The sequence below is a fragment of the Antechinus flavipes genome, chromosome 1 (genome assembly GCF_016432865.1).
Source record: "Antechinus flavipes isolate AdamAnt ecotype Samford, QLD, Australia chromosome 1, AdamAnt_v2, whole genome shotgun sequence".
Classification (NCBI taxonomy): Eukaryota; Metazoa; Chordata; class Mammalia; order Dasyuromorphia; family Dasyuridae; genus Antechinus; species Antechinus flavipes.
Genome location: NC_067398.1, coordinates 262,762,592 through 262,784,736, shown reverse-complemented (window position 1 = coordinate 262,784,736; position 22,145 = coordinate 262,762,592). Strand labels below are relative to the sequence as shown.

Genomic DNA, 22,145 nt, shown 5'->3' with positions numbered 1-22,145 from the left:
CCAAATTGATTAAGAATACAGTTGCCACATACTTTCTGTTCCCTAAAATATTGAAGAATGATTTACACATAAATTATCTTTGATTTGTTTAAAAATGAGAAGGTGGGCTTTTACAAATGAATTTTCCTTAAAAACATATCTTAATAGTCACGTAATTCACAGAGCACATGTAAAAAATTGTCTTTAATCCTCAACACTGTGTTATTTTCTTCAAAGTCGTAATACACTTTTTGCTCTTTAAGGATGATTCTATTTTTAGATTATAAAAATCTGGAGGCAGACTTGCACAGTGGGTAAAAAGCTGGGATTTAGTCAAGAAGTCTTGGGGTTAAGTCTAACCTTTAACACTGACTTGTCACTTAACCTCCCAGTGCTCCACACAAGTATATATTGCAGAGCTAAGACTATGATTGTAGAGAAATTGCATGACTTTTAGTTGTGTAAGTTGAAGTGTGTTATTGAAAAAAGTCTCAGTATTTTGTAGTAATCTACTTTGTATCATAGATGCCAAATTGGGAGATATATAGAAGGAATTTTCAGGGGAGAAAGATTACTGAAGGTTCACATCAGGGAAAGCTTCAACTAAGAGGAAGCTTTCCAATCTTCCTTCCAAGCCATCCAAGCGTATCAGAAAGAGAAAAACTAGTGGAATGTGCTTTGGAAATTTATACCACTTAAACAGAGACAATCTGTTAAATACCATGATAATATATCTGTTTATGGTAATATTTCCCTTTGCTAATCAGTAACCCAATTCTTTCAAACATTATGTGATAAAATAAAATTTCAGTGCAACTAATAAAGTACCTAGTAGGTTTGTAAAATGAGGGATTTGGACTAGATGATTTAAAAGGTTTCTTTTAAAAGTCAGTTCTGCCATAATTCACCATATGTATTTCCCATGCATGGTAAAAGATGGGGGTTGAATTTGTAGATACAGACCATCTCACTCCTACTTTCACCAAAAGATATACAGTAAATACGACATTTATACACATTTGAGGTGTACACATAAAAATTCACATGTGAAACAGTAGCAAAACACAATTTTGCAGAGAATATTTGCAAAATGTTTAGCACAATTCTGTCCTGGTATGTAGCAGACTCTTTATAAATGCTTATTCCCTTTCTTTTCCCTTTTTCTAGGATAAAACAGCATGACCTAAGAGTAGTAGGTTTTTGAAGTTTTGTGTATTCCTTTGGGACTTGATTCATTTGGGTGCAGTTTTCTATATTGACTTTTTCTCAGACAAAATCAAGCATAAGCAAACTCGAAATTTGCATTATGCTAAAATTATATTCATTGCATCTGAGCAAATTTATATATTTAAAACAAGTATTAAAGCAGAACTATCGCTATTTTTTGTTTCTATTAATGTTAAAATAATCTAATTTAAGTGTTGTTACTTTTTCAGCTTCACTACTATATACAGAACAATTTTACAAGTGCAAGAATGGCTCTGGTTGGACTTGGTAAGTTTTGGTTTAGCTGTCTTTGATTGCTTATCAATTTACATAAACCATAGTTTGAATACAGTTTGGGATTTGATTTGAATAATAGATTACAGGTAAATGGTAGACCTTTAGTTTGTGGCCTCATACAGTGATTACCTTTTGTTTAGTTTCTAATGACATTTTTAAAGTCAGAATCTGAAGTTTAACTTTATCAATAACTTATTTGGATTTCATTTTATAAGCTCCAGTTTTGTCTTGTATCTGTTACTGCAGGTGTAAACCATAGCATCCTGAAGCAAGTTGCTGAGCAGTTTCTGAACATGCGGGGTGGGCTTGGTATGTCTGGTTCAAAGGCCCGCTACCGTGGAGGTAGGTGATTTGTTTTTATTGAGGACATAAAATTGGTCTCTTCTCATTCGTGCACAGTGTCAGAGGAGAGAAGAGGGTTCATTTGAAAGATGACAAAAATGAAATGGATAGGCCTTGGCCAAAGCACGGAGGGAGGGTTGGGTCAGGGTAAGGAATCCTGGGTTACAAGCCTGAGAGATTAGAAAGATAGTATTGCCCTCTGAAGGGGATAAAGATTTAGAGGGATGCATAACTCTGTTTTGGACATATGACTTTAAGACATCAATTAGACATCCAATTCAAGTTGTTTGAAAGATACTTGGGTATGTGAAATTGGAGGTCAGCAGTTTCAGGCAGGAAAGGTAGACTGGAGAATCATCAGTGTAGAGAAGGTTAAATAAGAGCTGATGAGATCACCAAGTAGCATGAGAGAGAAGAGGCAGGCCGCAGGACAGAACTCTGAGGGACACAATCATTAAAGACTGATCTGGATGATTTCAGCAAAGGAGAGGGGAAATGAGCAATCATATAGGTGAGAACCATGAGAGAATGGTATCCAAAAACTTTTTGAAAACGGTATCAAAAGGGATGATTGACAATGTCAGAGGCTATATATAGGTCAAGAAGAATGAGGATTGAGAAAAGGCCATTGGATTTATGCATTAACAGATCATTAGTAAGGTTTCAAGAGTGTTTTAGTGTAATGATAAGGTCAAGAGTCATAGTTACAGGTTAAGAGTGGAGAAGGGAGTGGAGGCACTTTTCAGAGATGGTCTTGTCAAACAATAGTTTTTTCAAAAAAAACTACAGAAAACAGGATAATTATCAGCATAAAATGTTTTTTGTTTTGTTTTCAGAGTAGAGGAGATATGGGCATGCTTGTAAGCAATAGGAAATGATACAGTAGACAGAGTGAAAATAAGTGGAAAATCAGAGGGGTCAATCTTTTGGAGGATATAGGATGGAATGGGATCCTTTGGACAAATAAAGGGGTAGCCTTGCCAAGGAGTAAAGCCAGTTCATGTGTTATTACAGGGATGAAGGAGAGAGGCATAAGGCATGTAAGTGATCGATGAGGAAGAGGGAATCTCTGAAATTTTACTTATTAAGGCGCCCCCTCCCCCCATTTTTTTTAATACCAACTTCATCTTTAAAATAAGACCTATAATATCTTCAGATCGATACTTGGGAGTAATGATTGGGTTAGCTGTTTTGGAAGGGGGGAATTTGCCCCTATGTTGTCTCCAGTCGTTCAAATTGAAGTATAATTGGACAATACTACAAGATGTTGTAGGTAAGGAGGAGAAAGACCAATTAATTTTCTTAGTTTTCATTTGTTATTTGTGTGTAGCAATGACTTAAGGGCAAAATTTGGATATAGTGAGAATTTTAAAACAAAAACAAAACTTAACCTTATGTTTTTCCTCCAACCCCAGGTGAAATTCGAGAGCAGAATGGTGATAGTCTTGTCCATGCTGCCATTGTAGCTGAAGGGGCTACATTAGAAAGTGTGGAGAAAAATGCATTTAGCATCCTTCAGCATGTCCTTGGTGCAGGGCCTCGTGTAAAGAGGGGCAGCAATGTCAGCAGCCAGCTACATCAGGCTGTAGCCAAGGAAACAAACCAGCCATTTGATGTTAGTATAAATATTTATTACCCTTATTTTATTTTCAAAGATTCAGTATTAAAATGTAAGAAAAAGCTTTGAAAATTAAGATTTAAGACATCTTAGAGAATTTAAAAACTGATGAAATAATTATGCTTAATCTGACAATCCCCCCTCCTTTAATTTCTGATATAAAATCTGTTCCAGATATTCTAATGCAAAAGAAACAAAGAATACTTAGAACTGTCAGAATTCAAACTGAGTGCTAACTCACTTTTTAGATTTATCTTCCCTCTTGGGCTTTCCCCAAAACCCCAGTGACACAGCTTTGGATGGGGAAGGTTTTTAACCAAAAGTGAGCAGAAAGGATCATGATATTATTGATAGAAGTACAAGATTTTGCACAAGTGAAATCATTGCAGTTTAGAACTAGAGAGAGGAAATTGAATTGGGGGGGAGGGGAAGGATTGCAACACATTTCTCTTAAGATTAGATGTCCATCATATACTTGTTGGTTTTTGGAATTCATTCCGTGTAGTGAAGATTACTTCAAGTGTGTTGAAAGCATGTGCGTGCATGTGTGTGTATGTGTGTGTATGTGTGCGCACGCGCATGCACGCATGGACATACATCTTTAAATGTGTGGTTGCAAGTATTGTTGATCTAGTTCACATTAGCCTTAAAGGATGGGAGAAAACACTACCAAGTGCTCTTTTTTTCATTTCTTGATGTTTGTCCTTTTTGTGTTAATGAAAAGCTATCGGCACCTAAATTCTGGTTCCCAGACTTTTGTCTTATATATAAATGTTGTTTTTTCATAAGTGTATGTGTAAGTAAATAAGAACCCATTTTCCAGTGGATAAATGGTTGATGGATCTGAGTAGGCTATTCTTAAAGGAAAAATGTAGTAATCTGTTAACTTAATGTTTCAAATGATTAATAAGAGAAATTCAATTAAAATAATTCTGTAGTTTCAATCAATACCCGTTAAACTAAGAAAGATAACAAAAAAGGAATTAACAGTTCTTGGAAGACTGGAGAAGTACAGGCACACTCAGGCTCTGTTGATAAAACTGCTGGGAAAAAAATCCAACAGTTCTTGAAAGCAATCCTGCAAAATCATTAAATTCTGAATACCCTGTAATCTGGCACTCCTTTACTAGACTTATATTCTGAAGAGATCAATAAAGAAAAGATCCATGCATACAAAAATATAGCATCACTTTTTATGGTGCCAAAAAACTAAAAACAGTAGTTGCCTATTATCTGAGGCATGGCTGAAGAAATTACAGTATGTGAACTATTGTGTCATCAGAAATAACGAAAGAGGAAAACATTGAGAAACTTTGAAGGCTCTATTATGAACTGTTGAAGTAAGCATAATCAGAACAGTTTATATGACTACAACAATGTGACTTAAGACTGATCAAAAACTTTAAACTTAAGACAAGACTAAAAGAATGATCAATCATTACTACAAAAGAGTATTTTGAATTATACTTCCCATCTTTTCAGAGAATTAGTACAGAATGAGACATCCAATGGGTAGATTTGTCTTTCATGATTATATTTGTTTTAGACAAGGATAAGGGGAAGGAAAGAGGGTTAATGAATAAAAAATAATAATAATCAAAAAGAAGTTCAGAAGGGAACACAATTTTGGGACTAAGTGTAAAGTTAAAAAAAATTTTGAAAAATTGTATTATCTCACTATGTAGGAGATGATGAAATGTTTTGCTTATAAAAGAAGACACTAGGCTTTGGCTGTCATTAGGAAGAATAGCTCTTCCCCATGTGCTATTTTGACTTGTATCACTGTGTTTAGTACATCTGATTTATTTTTTAGGTTTCAGCCTTTAATGCAAATTACTCTGATTCTGGACTCTTTGGAATTTATACTGTATCGCAGGCTGATGTTGCTGCAGATGTAAGTTACCCACCCCCACCTGAATTATTTTTAATTAAAATAAAAAACGTTTGAATACTGTAGTTGATCGCATTTAAATTTTGCAGATTGAATGATTATGACAATAGCAGCTAGCATTTATAGAGTACTTTTAAAGTTTGCAAAGAACTTTACATTTGTTCATTTGATGCTTAAAGAGAAAACAGCTGAGAAAAGTTTTCTTATGATTATACAGCTGGTGTTGTCTGAGGCAGGATTTTAACTCCATCTTCTTGACTCCAGCCAAGTCCAGCATTTTCTCCATTTCCCCACCTAATAGCCTGGTCAAGGAAAGGATAATCTCCCTTTATCAACCATATAAGTAATTGCTTTAAAAAAAAAAAAAAGATTTAACATCCTATGATACATTATGAGATCACCTTCTATGTGGACACTGAAAGAAAAATTTAGAGGGTGGAATTAAAAATAACCTGCTATATTAATCTACCAATTATAATTTTTGAAATCACATTGTTCCATTTTACTAGTGGAATATGTGAGAATGTCAGATATCTTGCTGAAATCAAAATAGATTATATTTGTAAAATTCCCCTCATCTACCGGCAGCCTAGTGACCCTATAAAAATTAAATCGGTAAACACTGAATAAAGGTCTATACAAAATTAGATTCAAGCTCTGAGAAGCTAGTATTTAAATTTTACAATGACTTTATGATGTCAGTACTGAGTTTTTTTGTGGAGCCTGTATCCAAACATTTCTTATGATGGGAGCTTGGAGTTCCAATAAGATTTCATTTTTTAGACAGCCCCAATTACTAAAAAACTCAGAAATCACTTCCACCATTTCTTTTTTTATGCCATGTCTATATCTTCAACATGACACCTTTGAAAGCAACTTATTGTAATCACTTGGGGTCTTTTCTCCTATAAGTTGAATCTCTAATTGCTTCAGCCATTCTTGTCCAAATCTTTCACTGCCTCCATTCCTTTATCTATATGTACTTTATCATTCGCTTACCTCAAAATGTGTTTAGAACTGAGCACAAAAATTTGATCCAAATAAGATAAAGTTGAGTGGGACTTTGTGTGTCCCTTGCTCTAAATCATTGAAAGAGACATAAAAGGAACAGTTAAACACAGAAGGACAATCAGGAGCATTATAATATACTTGAAGCCAAACCTCCATTATGTGCCCTTGCTGTTTTCTAAGATTATCCTATGACAGGAGAAAGCCAGTGTATTAAGATATGAAGACTATAGCATGGTCCAGTAGGAGATTTGAAGCTAGTTTAGTTAAAGTATAATTTTCTGTAATATTTTTCCCTAAACAACTCTCTACCAAATTTGGCCAAAGTTATATGGTCATCTGGAAGTTCAATACAGTTGAACTTTGACAAAATGGTACTGAAAGTTACTGATTAAATTTACTTTTTTGTGTAGGTTATCAAGGCTGCTTACAATCAGGTAAAAGCAATTGCTCAGGGTAACCTTCCTGAAGCAGATATCACAGCAGCTAAGTAAGTATATAAGTAAGTCTTATGCTTTTGCTCTCTAGACAAGGGAAAACTTTGCTTCATAAAATATGCCTATTGTGTTTAAGGAATCAATTCAATCTTTTCCAGACTATTGACTCTCTCTTGCATATGTTGTTTCTTTTCCCCAGTTTTTCTTCTTTCTCTCTTAGGATTTTTAACGTCCTTTATTAGGGCTTCCAAGAAGGCTCTTTGAACTTGACATTCATTTCACCCTTCAAGATTTTATATGTGGGCATTTTATCCTCTTCTGACTTGATATTTTGGTCTTCCCTGTCATTCTGGTAGCTTTCTGTGATTAAGCTCTTTCCTGTTTCTTGCTTATTTTCTTTCCTCTAAGGTTGATTCCTTCTCCTCGCTATAGGGGACTCTGTCCCTAGTTTCTTGTGCTGTTTTGAGCCTTGGCTTTGAGCACAGGGCCCCTTGTGTTTAGCAGCTTTGCTCTCAGCGGTGAGGTAGTTGACCTAATTCTATCTGTTGTTACCCGGTTTCCTGAGCATTCGATTTGCCTTCTGTGCTGGGAGGTTCTGTTAATGAGCCAGAACCAAAGTTTCTGATCTCCTGTGATTAAGACCCTCTCACTGGCTTCCCAGATACTGTCTGAGCTGGACTGAGTACCCATTTGACCTTAGTAAGACTGATCTTTCTTGAAGTCCTTTCAATCTTGAGCTAGAAAATAGTTTCATTCCATCTCTGTCTAGACTTTGATTCTAGACTGTTAAGAGGCTTGATTTTATGTTGGTTTTTGAGGGAAACTGGGAAAGGTAGAGCAGCTTCCTGGCTTTAACTCTTGTCACCTTGGTTCTGCCTGTTTGTTTGTTTCAAAATGATTTTTAGTGTTGTACAAGCCTTTATAAGTTATGACAGAACACAAAAAACTCCTAACCAGTTTTGAAACATGGTCATTGTTTGAAATATTTGAGTACATTTTGACATGTTTAAGTTTTCCTGTAGCAAGTAAAAAAAATAAATGTAATCACTACTTGGGGGAGGGGGGAGAATTATATAACTTTTTAGTAAGATTATAAGTAAAATCCCATTTTAACTGATTTGAGAGACCTGTAGGATTCGTTACATCTAAAACATGTTATATATTCTATTAGTGGGGATGAGAAGTTAAGATACTATGAAATTGTCTGGCAATTCTTTCCTTGATGTATGAGTGTAGTGCCCTGGCTTGGTACCTGAAATAGTATGTGTCCAAACATTAAGACCTTTTTCAACTGGATCTTAAGACCTCCAGATTCTTCACCTTTCTAATTTCCTACTTTGCTTAATACAACTGGTACATTCAAGATATTCTGTGCTCTGGCTCTCAATCGAACATACATCCAATATGTAGTTGCAGTAACAACTAAAAAAAAGGTCAAATGTTGAACTAAAGAAAAAATTTGTGTTTATTTCATTATTAGTGTTCTGTGAATCATAAATGTTGTAACTGGAGACTTTTGGATCCCGCCTTCTCACCCTGAAAAAAAAAGACCAATACATTGGGTGCCATCTGTTAGAACAAAAAAATCACAAAATCTTAAGGACCTCCTTTTGTATTCATCCATACCTGAAGTAGAATTTTTACAACCTACTTGACATTTACACCTGACCTTTACTTGAAAACTTCCATTGGGGGAAGGGAGGGAGAACCACAAGAAAATAGAGTTTTATATGCAGTTTAAAAGTTGTAAGTGGGTCTAGGCAAATATCACAGAATAGTTTTTGTGATATGTAAACTGTTAGATTTTGTGTATAGTAGTTTTCAAAAATTAAAAATAATACTTGACAGAAAACTATAGTGGTCCTTTTAAGATTTTTAAGGCCTTATGCATACAATTATAGGAGTATTTTGCAATAAACTTTTACTTAGAGTAAACGTTAAATGTTTATGTGTTGAAAATTTGTAATGTATTTCATAATGACATTTTCTTGCCCAGAAACAAACTAAAAGCTGAATATTTGATGTCAATCGAGTCTTCAGAGGGATATCTAGATGAAATTGGGTCTCAGGCTCTGATATCTGGTTCATATGTCACACCATCAACTGTCCTCCAAACAATTGACTCTGTGGCTACCACTGATGTTGTAACAGTAAGTAAAATAGATCACTTCATTATGCTGGAAGCATTCATGATTTTACACACAAGTATGATTTACCTTTCTCACACATACATACTTTCCTGGTATATTTTCGGCTAATCTCATTTACATATTGGACCTATAGCTTTCTTGTTAAATAGTTGCTCATACAACCAGTATTAAGTGTTTGGATATCTCTTGATCTAATCATCTATATTTATTTGGTATGAAATCCAAATTTGATTCACTTTAAAATCTTGAACACATTAGCATGCTCACAGATACTCTTGTGTATAACTCAGTCTTAGGGCTTTGCTATTTACATTCTCTCTTCCATATTGTCTTTCTTCTCCTGACATAGTTGTTAAGAAAAAGAATAACCCCATAGGTACTGTCATCACCTTTTCCCCTCAAAACCCAGTTTTACTTAGTAATTTCTTTGCAATACAAGAGTAGGCCTGTACCTTATAGATGTATATTTTCCCTAAAATACCAAATTCCTTTGCTTCTAAAAAATAAATATTTGTCCATTTTCATGGTACTTAAATGAAATAATTTCATTTATTTCCAAGTGGAATACATTTTATTGAAGCACATTACTTGTCAAAAATATCCTGTGTTTCTCTCATTCCTACACACAAGATAGATGGCACAGTGCTGAGTCTGGATTCAGGAAGACAAGTTCAAATTTAGCCTCAAGACAACTTGATAGCTGTTTTTACCCTATGTTGAGGTGCCCTGAGCAAGTCACATTACCACTGTTTAATGGTAAGATAGGAATAACACTATCTCCTGCTTCCCTAGGGTTATTGTCATTTTTTTTTAATCTTTACAATATAATAATGATACTTGTAAAGCACTTAGCACACTGCCTGACAATAGCAGGGGCTATTTCAATTTTAGCTGCTGTATATTATAGTAGTAGTGGCGTGATCGTTTTCTACGTCCTTCTTAACAGAATTCAAATGCCAGTTATCTAGGTTTTGTTTGTTTTTGTTTCCGAGGCAATTGGGGTTAAGTGACTTGCCCAGGGTTCCCAATCCTTAAAACCCATTGTTAAAAGATTGTTACAGACAAAAGTGCTGATCTGCATTGAAGTTCTCTACACTAATAAAATTACATTTCTACTCTTAGAGCAACATAATATATTTCAAATAATGATGTATGTTTTATTATTCCTGTCAACTTTTTCAGGCTGCAAAGAAATTTGTTTCTGGCAAGAAGTCAATGGCAGCAAGTGGAAATCTAGCCAATACACCCTTCCTTGATGATTTAGAAAAATGAAGCACCTATAATGGAAGAAAACAAAAAACTTTCTCAACAAAACCCAAGCAGGATAGCGTTTGGTGAATGAAATTCTATCAGGACTTAGTATTCATCTTTTTATTTATAAATGGAAAAACAAATACAAATACCACCTGGTCTAATGTAAAGTCAATAAAACATTTTATTTAAAATGCTTTTGATAATTTTTTCCTAAATTTTTCTTAGTCTGTTATAAATATTTTTAAAATATCTACTTTAGTGTATGCTAAAGATGGGGTGACCTGAGAGGGGTAGTTATTTTTTTTTCTTGTAAAGAATTTTACATAAAGATCACTCAGGATTTCAGACTATCAGGTATTTTCATAGAAACAGAAAAATAGATCAGTGGAACAGGTTTATTAGATAAGCAGAAAACAGGAACAAATTTAAAAAAAAAAAAGCAGCACTCTTATTCATTATGAACCCAAGAATATAAATTACTGTTGAAAGCACTGCTAAGAAAACTAGAAAGCAATATATAAGAAATTAGATAGGTTACCCCATTAAAAAATTTGAGACCTTGGGGATCAGGGGAGGGTAAAGGCAGGATATCTTTAAAAGCACAAAGATGAAAAAAAAAAAAACAAAAGCAGATCTGACTACATAATATTTTGAATTTTTTACATAAAATCAATCCAAAATAAATGTGGAAATTACACAAATAAAATGACCCAAGCTTATGAAGTTTTCCCCCAAATGTATAACCCACAAATTACAATACTTGAAATAAGAAAAGTATGTTAAAAAATAACACTTGAAGCTGTAAGAAGTACTTCCCCCCCAAAGCCTAAGGATTACGAAAACAAAAGATCTTTTGCGGTACCAAAGAACTAGAAACAAGCTTAAGTGTTAAATAAAGAATGGATGAAAAACTGGAATATAAATGTGCGGTAAAAAAGTGAGGAAATCAAATAGAATGTATGTGTATATATGGGAATATAAATGTGCAGTAACAAAGTGAGAAAATCAAAGAAATAGAATGTGTGTGTGTGTGTGTGTGTATTTATAAAGAAAAAGTAAAACCAAGAAAATTTTCCTAAAAAAATGAAGCTTCCAGAAATAAGAAATGAAAGCCCTATTACTTGGCTCGGAATATTTAATTTGTTGTCAGGTATGATCACTCTTTCTTTTTTCAAAATAAATGTAGGGTAGGGATGGGAAATAAATGAAAACTTTAGGTAGGGCTAACAGGATAGTTGATTCAGTATTTCAGAATTGTTAGATCAATGATTTTTAAGCAATTTATACAAATAGTTACCACATATAAAATTAAGTGACTGGATTTCTCTTTTCATAGTAGATACATTTGCATAAATTTAATGTAATCCTGTTTTCTCTAAGCAATTCAGGTCATTGATTCATCTTCAATTTTCCCTACACTGGGGCTCCCCTCTGAAGTTGTAATCTATAAACCAACACAAATAAAGTAGATCACATAATCTGAGAAGCCTTTTAAAAGTATTAACTTTCTAATTAAATGATTATCTATATTTTGCATATACTGACTTGAATCAAAATCTATTCCTTTTACCTTAAGAAGGGAAGATCAATGTTATGACCTCTTCATACCTGATTCTGCCAATCTCACAGAATCATACGCATTGATTCATTCTCTCCAGAAAGGAGTTGAGTACATAGGGTGTTCTGGATTGTAATGCTCTTCTGGGAATGGGAGTTACAAAGCTAGTTATGGTTATGTTTTGATATTACCTAAAAAAGATTAAGGCTTCTGGATTACAACTACTTCTACACATTCAATTGAGAGGAATACATCCTTTTGTAAAATATTGAGTGCTAAAGTTAATGTCAAAGGCATGGAAAATTAAACATTCGATCTAGAATTAGATCAGTTCCTATGCTGTAAAATGTTGGTCCTTTTCCTGTTGAGCATAGGCACAGTCTTCAAGCCAAAACGCATCTGATGTAGAAGAGGAAGAAGAAGAAATGTCACTATCTTGTTTTACCATTGTCCAATATGGGGAAGGTGCTCTAAAGTCTTTTGGAACATCTGCATTCTGCTCATCCAAATCCTTATGAATCATAACATCACATCCAATATCTTCTCCTACAGTAAACATATGGTTCTTTTTTTTATATCCATGCCATTCAGTAGAAATTGATGAGAGCTTCTTTATAGAATGACGGCGAAATGATTGTGGTGATCTGTAGTACTTAAATCGTTTATCTAAGTCTACATCTTCATCATCTTCACTACTCGAGAAAGATGTATCTTTCTCTTCATATTTCCTTGATGTGCTAAAATAGAATAAGTAATGAAATGGATCGTATGATTTATGAATTGTTTTATAATCTGCATTAATCTCCCTTTAAAAATTTTAAAATAATCTTTGATCTTTTCCATTTCTAGACTTTCCTTTAAAGTTATTGCACTACTCATAAAAACAATGTTAAAATCAAACCCAGGTTATTGCTATGAGTAATAATAGAAATTGTTATACTTTGTTGTTTTTTACTACATTCAGTTTAGTTTCTACAGGACTGAAGTCCACAACAAGTTACACATTTCTCACTTCCTCTGACTTGTATAGACACTAAGTAAAGGTGAAATATCACAAAGCGACTGTGTACTAGGGATTCAAATAAAGTGGTTATAAGCACCTTCAAAATGGAAGATAATTCTATTTATAGTAATGATAGAATGTCATTTTTCCTTTACACATCCACTACTTTATGGAATTAACATTCAGTTGTGTGTTTCTAATATATTGCTTTGTGCTTTTCCCACTTTCCACTAAGGGTCCTCTAGCAGTTCACTTAATTATCTCAGTTTTTTTTTCCTAATAACCTTCAACAACTTTTCTGTAATTTGTCTTTATTGGTTTTCCCTTCATTTGAAGGATAGTTTTATGCTATCTGTCACCTCATTGACATCTGTACCTCCCAATGCACACACACTCCTCTTCTCTCTCACACACATAGCCTATAGTTGATTATCCACTTCTAATTACATATCGTTCTGCTACAACCCACATGGATAGACATATATTTTTGTGAAAAGTAAACTCCAGTGTGTTCTGTGTTTCCAAACTAATACAATATGCTGCTATGTTGACATTTCATAAAATTACTATGATCACTAATCAGATCATTGCCAACTTGATTTTTTATTCTGCTTGATAAATTTACCAGCTTTCAACTATGTAAATGGAACAAAATTGTTCTTACTTATAGCTGTCTTTCTGACAGCTGAGTTTAAATCAATAACCTACCTTTAGAAAACTCAAAGGATTTTAGAACCTACAATTGTTCCACTCATCCTATCTTCTCCAGTCCCTATGTGTTCAAATGATTACAATGGGCTAAATTAATGACCATTTCTCATTAATAAAATGTGCACTTGTTTAGCCTTACAGACAAACAGCATCACATAAGGAAAGCACACTGTCCCTGGAAATCAAGAGACCTGAGTCCACATCTCAACTCCAAAACCCGCAATGTGGACTATAGGCTCTTAACCTTCCTGTCCCTTAGTTCCCTTCCCTGTAAAAAGAAAGAGATACAGCCTGTCAAATAAATATGAAAAGAGTTCCATAAGTTTTAAAGCACTAAAGAGTTATACCTGACTGCCACATTTAACAGTAACAAAGTAGGCAGAACTAGAGAAAACTAGGAAAAAAAGAGTCTTTGATTAGTGAAATTAGGGAAGTACTTGAATCTGTTGTGAGGAAAATACATTTTCTAATACGTAATCTTTCATACCAGAATGATAATTTTAGAAATGTGTCTCAAAACTTAACCCTAATTATCAACAATATCCTTTCTACTCATCTGATCCACTCTAGTTTTAAATATGGATCATATTTTATCTACATAAATATTTTTTTGTGATATGATAAATTTATACCAAAAAAGAAAAGCTTAAAAAAAAAAAAAACCCACTTACTTAGCTATTACTACGGCAGGCTTAGTCTCAGGGATTAAGTCATCTATGTTTTGCCATTCTGGTGGTATATCAATAAAATCTCGATAAACTCTGATTTGGAGTATTGCACCTATGGGGATATGATGCAAAAGCTGTAAAAATTCCCGAAGTGTATATCCTAATACATTTGAATGGCCAATCGAAATCAAAACATCACCTGGAAAAAAAAAAAAGTGGAAAAAATTAACAATTTAGTTAATAGTTAAAATATTCTAAATCATTTTGGAATCCTACCATTACCTCTGGTTATTACCCTATATCTTTCCTCCATTTCATAACTAAACTCCTAGAAATTGCTGTAACTCTTAATTGCCTGCACTTCTCATATCATTTCTAAATCCTTAGCAATCTGGCTTCTGACCTTTGTTACCTAACTGAAATCGCTTTTAAAGTTATTAATAATCTTTTCAAATGCATTTTAAATTTTGAACTTAGTAAGATAAACATTTCCATAGACACAATAGTACAGGAAACAAGGATTGTATATGAAGTTGCAAATATTTTGTGTAAAGCTTTTCTTTTAAAACATATAATAAATTCAATATGTAACTTTCAAAGCTGTTTTGCTTATCTATAATTCTTTCTTGACTTTATAGTATCCTGTGCATTTTAAAAATGTTTCAATGACCTTTTCTTCTGTCAGTCTTCTCCTGTCTCTCAGGAGGAAATTGTTTAGGCCCTCTCTCCTCATCCCAGTCTACCCCAGCTAGGGAAAAAAGAAGAAGAAAAAGAAAACCCTTGCAACAAATATGCAGTCGAGCAAAAACAAATTTTCCCCCCTACTTTGGTCATATTAGAAAATGTATTTTTTATGCTGATAGAGTTCATCACCACTCTCTCAGGATGTGGATAGCATTTCATACTTGATCCACTATAATATTGGTTGGATTCTAATTCTTAAGCCTTTTAGAGATGTTTTTCTTTACAATGTTGTCACTGTTCAGTTTATATCAATTCATATATGTTTTCCTATATTTCTCTGAGAATGTTCCCTTTTTTCATGTCTTATGGCATAATAATATTATTTGCAGAATTAAGTGATGGATTTTTTTTCTTAATCCTCATATTTCTAGACCTCTCTATAGCATCTGACATTACTGACCAGCCTCTTTTCAATTTTCAAAACACTGCTTCTCTTAGTTCTCCTATCTGTTCCTTTTTTTAGTTTTCTTTGTAGGATTTTCACATCCCACCCTCCATTGTCAATATACACCTAATGCTCTGTCCTGGGCCTCTTCTAGTTTTTCTCTCCAGTTGCTCTAATTTGCTCCAATTGCTCTAATCCCAGTCTAAAGCATAAGTCTGACCAAGTCACAATCTCTTTAAAAACTCCAGTGATTCCCTATTGCCTCTAAGATCAAAGAAAAACCCTTCTTTTGGGCACTTAGGGAAACACAATCTGTTTCTAAGCTATCTTTCCTGCTTATTATGTTATTTCTCTTCGTGTGTTCTAAGGAGTAGTCAATCTGACTTTCTTGTTCTTCCTAATAACATCCCAGCTCCTGTTTCCAAGACATTGCTGAAACTGCTCCTTCTATGTCTGGGATGTACTCCCTCTTCACTTCTGCTTCTTAGAATTATTCAAATCTTAGCTCTAGTGCCACTTTATCCATGAGACTTTTCCTGATCCCTCAGCTTCTGGTACTTAAACATCAAAATAACGCTGTATACATTTTGTAAATAATTATAAATGTGTGTGTATTTTTATAAGCTCCTTAAAGGACTTTAATTTTTTCTTTGTATCTCTAGTGCCTAGTATATGCTCAGCACATAGTAAAGGGTTTAACAACTGTATGTTGATTTGTTCATTTACTTGTATAGGAAAAGCATTCATTACATTAAACCAAGACCAATCTTAAAATATTTCAAAATCATAAGTATTATTAAATGTTCAAAAGTATATGTTAGTGACATACTTGAAATGCTTCCTAAGTCACAGATGAAAGGAAGGTAAATGTATTCCAGTACTCTAATAAATAATCAGAACTGCCTTTCATAAACACAGATTTAATATTCAACATACAATTTTTCTGTTTTAATGAACTATAGGACACAATTATAGCAATCAACTTATAGAAAGCCATATCATTACCAAAGGGCAGAGATTTTATTTTTACTCTGTATAGTAACACAGGATTGCATCTGGGGAACTGCATATTCCTTTCAATGCCAAGCTCCTTCCTGAAAGAAAATCTCAGTCTTTTTTTTTTTTTTTTTTTTTAAGTACCAGTGATGTGGTATATTACAATACGGTATCATTTGATAACACAACCTCAGAGGAATCAAAATTGTGGGACACTTAGAAGCAATGAAGAGAAACACGATGGACAAAAATGAGCATCAATAAACAAAACAACAAACAAGAGATAGCATACGCAAGAGATATCATCCAAGAGATGTCTGACATTTAACAACATAATGAGTCCCCAACTAACATTAGGAATATCTTCTCTGAGGTATTTATAGGATGAAATGGCCAAGAATTGGCAAGAGTGCCAATACACAGAGGAGATAACAGATCCACCAAACAAAAGAGCAACAGGAGGCCTGCAGACTACCACAGAGAATTAGATCCAGCAATCTAGTTTGAACATATAGCCCAAATCTCAGTTCTCTTTTTCTTTAATAAATCCAATTGCAGATTACCTTAATAAAGTAAACTAGGTTTATTTACAAAATTATAAATTCTGTATTTTTGTTTAATTCATTTAGCCTCTTATTTTTATAGAAAAACTTGCTTACAACAGTATGTATATCTAGGGAAAGATCTTATTACATGTGAACTAAGAAACTGGGACTTTTGTACTTCATTCATCAATACCACTCAACATTTTATCTGTTTCTAATTCTTTTACTCCTCTCAAGTCACCACTTATACTATGATACTCTTCTGCTAAAGAATTTAAAATCATTCCCCGTTGCTTAGAAGACAAAGTTTTAACTCATATTAATAATAATAACTCATAATAATTTCTATAATTCAATTGCAGTCTATTTCATTCAGGTCAGTCATCATCCTAACAGGGGAAATATATAACACATACACACAAATGTGCACGCGCAGGGGTACACACACACACACACACACTCTCACAATTTTTTTGTAACATGGATCCCTAGGGCAATTTGGTAAAGTCCATAGACTCCTTCTTGGAAGAATAGTTTTAAATGCATAAAAATACAAAAAATTACAAAGGAAACCAATAATGCTGAAACATGTTGTCAAAAATTTTTGAAATGATTATTTTTTTTCCTGTTTTAAATAACCATTTATTGGAGAAATCCAGGTTTTTACCCCTCTATTTCTTTATTCAAATTTCCTTTCAAGGAAATCTCTGACCTTGCCTAAAAATTTACCACATCTTTTCTAGGTGGAGCCGTTGCCCCATCCCAATAGAAAAATCTGACAAAGAAAATCTAATTTTCCACTAGCAATAATGAATTAAAATGATTAATTACATAAAACTATGTCTCTCAAACTTTGTATGTTACATTGCTAAGACTTGATTGTAACCACAACATTTCTTAAATCCATTCTTTCTATTCAAACTACAACCACTGCACTTTTAGGTTCCCTTCATTAGCCAATTGCAATAGACTCCTAATTTATCTCCCTGAATTCAACCTCTCTCTTTTTCAATATCTTTCCCATACAGTTGCTAAACTGATAATCCAACCATGTCATTGTTCAGAATGAGTCCCTAATGACTCCAGAATAATACTCCAGCTAGTCAATTTTTTCAAATTATACATTATTTTAGATAAATATGCCAGCTAACTTACCTGTAAATGACATTCCCTGTCTTGTCTCTCTGCTTTTGCACAAGTTGAGTCCATGATAAATATTTTTCCTAATCTCAACTTCTTGGAAATCCTGCCCTTCAAGGCTCAACTCAGCTGTTTAACCAATAAAAGGCTTTTTTCTGATTTCACTCAGTTGTTAATGTTCCTAGTTCTCCCAAAATGTTTATTTTGTACACAAATAGTCTTTAGTTATCTATGTGTCAGTTATATCCCCCAGTAGAATGTAAGATCCTCAAAGATAAAAGCTGTCTCATTTTTGTCTTTGTGCTCTTAACATTTAATTTGTTGGCAATGTCTATGCAAATGATTTTCTCATTTCTTTTCTAATCTCTGATTCCTCATCACCAATTGCCTTCTGGAAATGTCAAAGTGGATGTCATCTCAAACTTAACATGTCAAAAAAACAAATTTATCTTTCTCCATAACCCAACTCCTTCATTTTTGTTGAGGGTGGTAATATCCTTCCAGTACCTAGACTCAAAAAAACTAAGAGATATACTCAACTTCTCACTCTCTCACAGCTGATGAAATCTATTGTCTATATCACATCGTTATGTCCCCTTCTCAACATATGTAGCCACTATCCAGTAGTTCATACTCATCACTTCATCCCTGGATCATTCCAACAGCTTTGCAATTTATTTGTAATTATTTGCAACTGATTTCCTTGCCTCAAGTCTCTCCCCACTTTAATCCAACCTGCACTCAAAGTGAAGGATGCCAAAATAATTTTCCTAAAGCACAAAGTTGGCCACATAGCACCCATACAAAACCATACTCAATAAACTCTAGTGGCTCCTTATTGCTATTAGGATCAAATATAAATTCCTCTGTTTGGCCTTTAAAGTTCATAATACATGCCATATGTACCCTGATCCTTTCTACTTTTCATCCCTTCATATATTCTGTGACCTAACACCCCCCCATAATAACCAGCACAGCATTCCCATCTCCCACCCCCAACACTAGAATTCTATACCTTCTTTAAGCTATCTTTATTTCCTTCAAATCTTAGCTGAAATCTTTCACAGGAGTTTTTCCCAATCCTAGGCCGCTACTACTTTCCCCTCTAAAACTGATCTACTCTGTATACTTAACTATTTACATGTTGTCCCCTTATTCTGTATTGCCAGTGCTTACCGTATTGTCACATAGTAAGCCCTCAGTATCAATATCTTTGCATTGAATAATTGCTCACTTATATCAATTATTAATCAAAAATTATCTGCAATTTGGCATTTGATAATTTACTGTTCTGTATTCATTCTAATTACTATAGCTGTATAAATGTTGTCTCTTTAATAAGATTTTAATTTCTTTAAAGGCAGAGGCAGTCTTACATTCCATTACTAGTTTCCACAATAGGCCTTCAATAAATACTTGCTGGATTTAATTCAAAATATTTCTTTCATTTTCTAAAGAGAAAACTTTTACTGGCATAGAATCAGACCAATCAGGAAAAAGAACAATTAGTCAACTGAGAAGACTTTCACTTATTAAGATGAACATAACACACAACAGCTAGCATTTGGAATGGAATAAATGTAAATTTTAAATGGATTAAAGAAATTAATCTACATAAATTAATCTAGATTAATCCATAAAATCTAGGTATCCGTTTGATCACCTGGCTTTAATCTTCCATCCTTGGCAGCAGTTCCTTTCTCCACAAGGTTGGCTATCTGGAGATAGGGCCCGTGTTGGAAAATAATTAATCCTAGTCCTTGAGCTCTCATTTTAAGAGAAGTCTTGATGGTTGTGCTCAAAGTGTGTTGTGAAGGGTTTATCAGAGGTGGAAACACCCCTTTAAACAGAAAGAAAGATAGTATTATCTACCTAACATTTATTTTCTACAGAAATAAATTTAATAATATTTTGAGAATTAAAGATTTTTTTTTTAATTGTTCAATCCATTAAGTACTTTCCTAGGGAACTGCTTTTTGACAGTAATTGTTTTTAGGTCATGAGGTCACGGGGTAATTCTCTTTCCAATATTTTTTTTAAAGAAAAATTACATAAATTGCTATTTTTAGACCCTTCTCTAATTCAAAATATCTTATTTTGGAAGTCAAAAAATAGACTTTAGTTTCTCCAGCTCCACCTCCTTTAAGTTCCATTAGGGCTTTGCCTGTCTAGCAACCTTTCCCATAAAATTGGAGAAAAAGAGTTGGTCCAAAATTAATATATTTATACCCCTTCATCTACCTAATTTTACTTTCACCATCAAAGCTCTGTGAGTGCCTCAGTTACTTGCTGTCTAGGAAGAGGAAGAAAACTTTGCAACACAAAATTTTGTAAGGGCTAATGTTGAAAACTACCTTTGCATGTATTTTGAAAAATAAAAATCTATGTGTGTGTTTTTTGTTTTTTTTTAGTAAGTGCCTTAATCTCTGGGAGAAAATACTTTAATCAGCAATTCATCACCAGAAATCTCTGAGAAAACAATGGTCACTAAAGAGGGCAAAGGAACTTCCATAAAACTCAAGAAATCAGGACTGTGAAAATCCATTATTTAATATTTTATGACAATTTAGTGCACAAGTGAAAAAATATCTTAAATTATGATAAATCATTATTTGTAACTCTCATATACAGATACAAGACCTCATAAGGGGTCACAAACCACAGTTTAAGAAGCTGGGTTCTAACCTACCATTTCCAGTAAGGTTCCTTTTATTGCTAATGCCGTCTCTAATGAGACCTCAATTTACATAATACATATTTACTTAATACATATTCTATACATAAGGTATTTGCCTCTTGTCTCCCCGATTGAAATGTGAGCTCCTGCCCTTCAGGACAGGAATTGTTTTCTCTTTATAGCCACGTATTTAGTACAGTGCCTGGCATATAGTAACAACATAATAAATGTTTGTTTAAACAAAGTACTACTATTATTACTTCTTCCTTCTTCCTTCACCTTCTTCTAACAAAAGGTATAAATAAGTGACTGTTCCAAGGCCACAAAGCCGGTTAATGGCAGAGGACTCACTCAAGTTCTCGGAGGGAAAATCAAAACTCTTAAGTTGGTTTCCTTGGCTCGAAGCTCCCAGAGAGCATTAGCCGGGCATTTCTGGATTGGCATCCCTTTGTGTACCCTCCCCCCACTTCGGAGATAGTCCAGTGAGGCGTTAGGAGGCGCTGCGGTCAAATATGGTCTCTGAGACAGCTCCATCACCTTGGGCAAGTCGCTCAGCCGCTGAGCTTCACAGACCCCTTATCCATAACTCTTATCGAGGGTTGCTAGCTGGGATTCAAGGCTCCTAGCGCCTGTCTTACCAGCGGAAGCTATGTAGTCTTCCTCCAGAGCTCTACGCCGGAGGTCCACATCCCCTGGAGGGGGGTCCATGGCTGGAGGGGCGGGGAGGAGGAAAAATGAGGAAGGTGGAGACCTGACGACTTACGAGTGCCACCCTCAAAACAGACGCGATTCCCTCGGAGGAGATCCCACCCCCACCGCTCCCCCGAGGGAGACAAGGCCCACCTCCAACTCCCACCCAGTTTCGAATGCCAAAGGATCTCTAGTTCCAGAAGATCATGGAGCTGCGTCAACAAGGCGTGCGCTGCGGGATCCAGCCCGCACAGCCAAGCCCAGTCGCCAGGGGGAGCTGCGCAACTGCAGATTGACATTCTCTAAATCCTGGCGAAGACAGACACCGGCTGGGAAGCATGCTCAGGAATTTTCTTGAGGAGTGGGAAGGAAGTTTGTGAAGGAAGTACAACAGAAGGATATAAAGGGGTTAGTGTAGAGGAGAAGGGATGGTAGGTAAGATGCCCTGACCTGAATACTTAAATATATTTTGCCCTTCAACTGTGAGTGCCTCTAGGGCAGGGATCATATTTTTGCTTTTCTTTGTATGCCCAGGGATTAGCACAGCGCTTTATACATAGCGAACAACAAATGCTCGCTGTTGTTTTAGAAAAGAATTTGATGTGAAGGATTTTGTTGGGGAAATGATGGCTCTCTGAGAATGAAGCAAAATAAATGGGCTTCAATTATTAGGGAGAAATAAAATTCTGACTAGACATAAAGAACTCCTCCTTACACTGCAATAGTCTCCTGAGGAAAGCTGTCGAATCTTCCCTCTGCTTAAGTAAGGTTTATTGATTATTACTTATTGTTTATTTGATCTTGCCAAAAGATGACTACTGGATTTCCCCTATGCATAGAAATCCT

At 34.6% G+C, this 22,145-nt stretch overlaps 2 protein-coding genes across 3 annotated transcripts in view; one reads left to right on the top strand and one right to left on the bottom strand.

Annotated features, from left to right (window-relative positions):
- Nucleotides 1-10,373, top strand: part of LOC127564602 (cytochrome b-c1 complex subunit 2, mitochondrial) — an 18,732-nt gene extending 8,359 nt beyond the window's left edge. The window contains exons 8-14 of the mRNA XM_052001240.1: nucleotides 1,416-1,473; nucleotides 1,729-1,824; nucleotides 3,240-3,439; nucleotides 5,256-5,336; nucleotides 6,755-6,831; nucleotides 8,775-8,928; nucleotides 10,111-10,373. Of these exons, the coding sequence (XP_051857200.1) occupies nucleotides 1,416-1,473; nucleotides 1,729-1,824; nucleotides 3,240-3,439; nucleotides 5,256-5,336; nucleotides 6,755-6,831; nucleotides 8,775-8,928; nucleotides 10,111-10,200 (756 nt within the window). The 3' untranslated portion in view covers nucleotides 10,201-10,373. The remainder of the gene's footprint in view (nucleotides 1-1,415; nucleotides 1,474-1,728; nucleotides 1,825-3,239; nucleotides 3,440-5,255; nucleotides 5,337-6,754; nucleotides 6,832-8,774; nucleotides 8,929-10,110) is intronic.
- Nucleotides 10,341-22,145, bottom strand: PDZD9 (PDZ domain containing 9). 2 transcript variants are annotated; one of them, XM_052001267.1, is made up of 4 exons: nucleotides 21,248-22,145; nucleotides 19,596-19,772; nucleotides 14,126-14,234; nucleotides 10,341-12,477 (listed from the first exon to the last, which is right to left on the bottom strand). In XM_052001267.1, exons 1-4 carry the CDS (start codon nucleotides 21,315-21,317, stop codon nucleotides 12,075-12,077), a joined length of 759 nt encoding a protein of 252 aa, XP_051857227.1. In that variant the 5' UTR covers nucleotides 21,318-22,145; the 3' UTR covers nucleotides 10,341-12,074. The 2 variants fall into 2 exon arrangements, with proteins under 2 accessions (XP_051857227.1, XP_051857216.1); XM_052001256.1 differs by having other exon boundaries at nucleotides 14,126-14,321; nucleotides 21,248-22,144.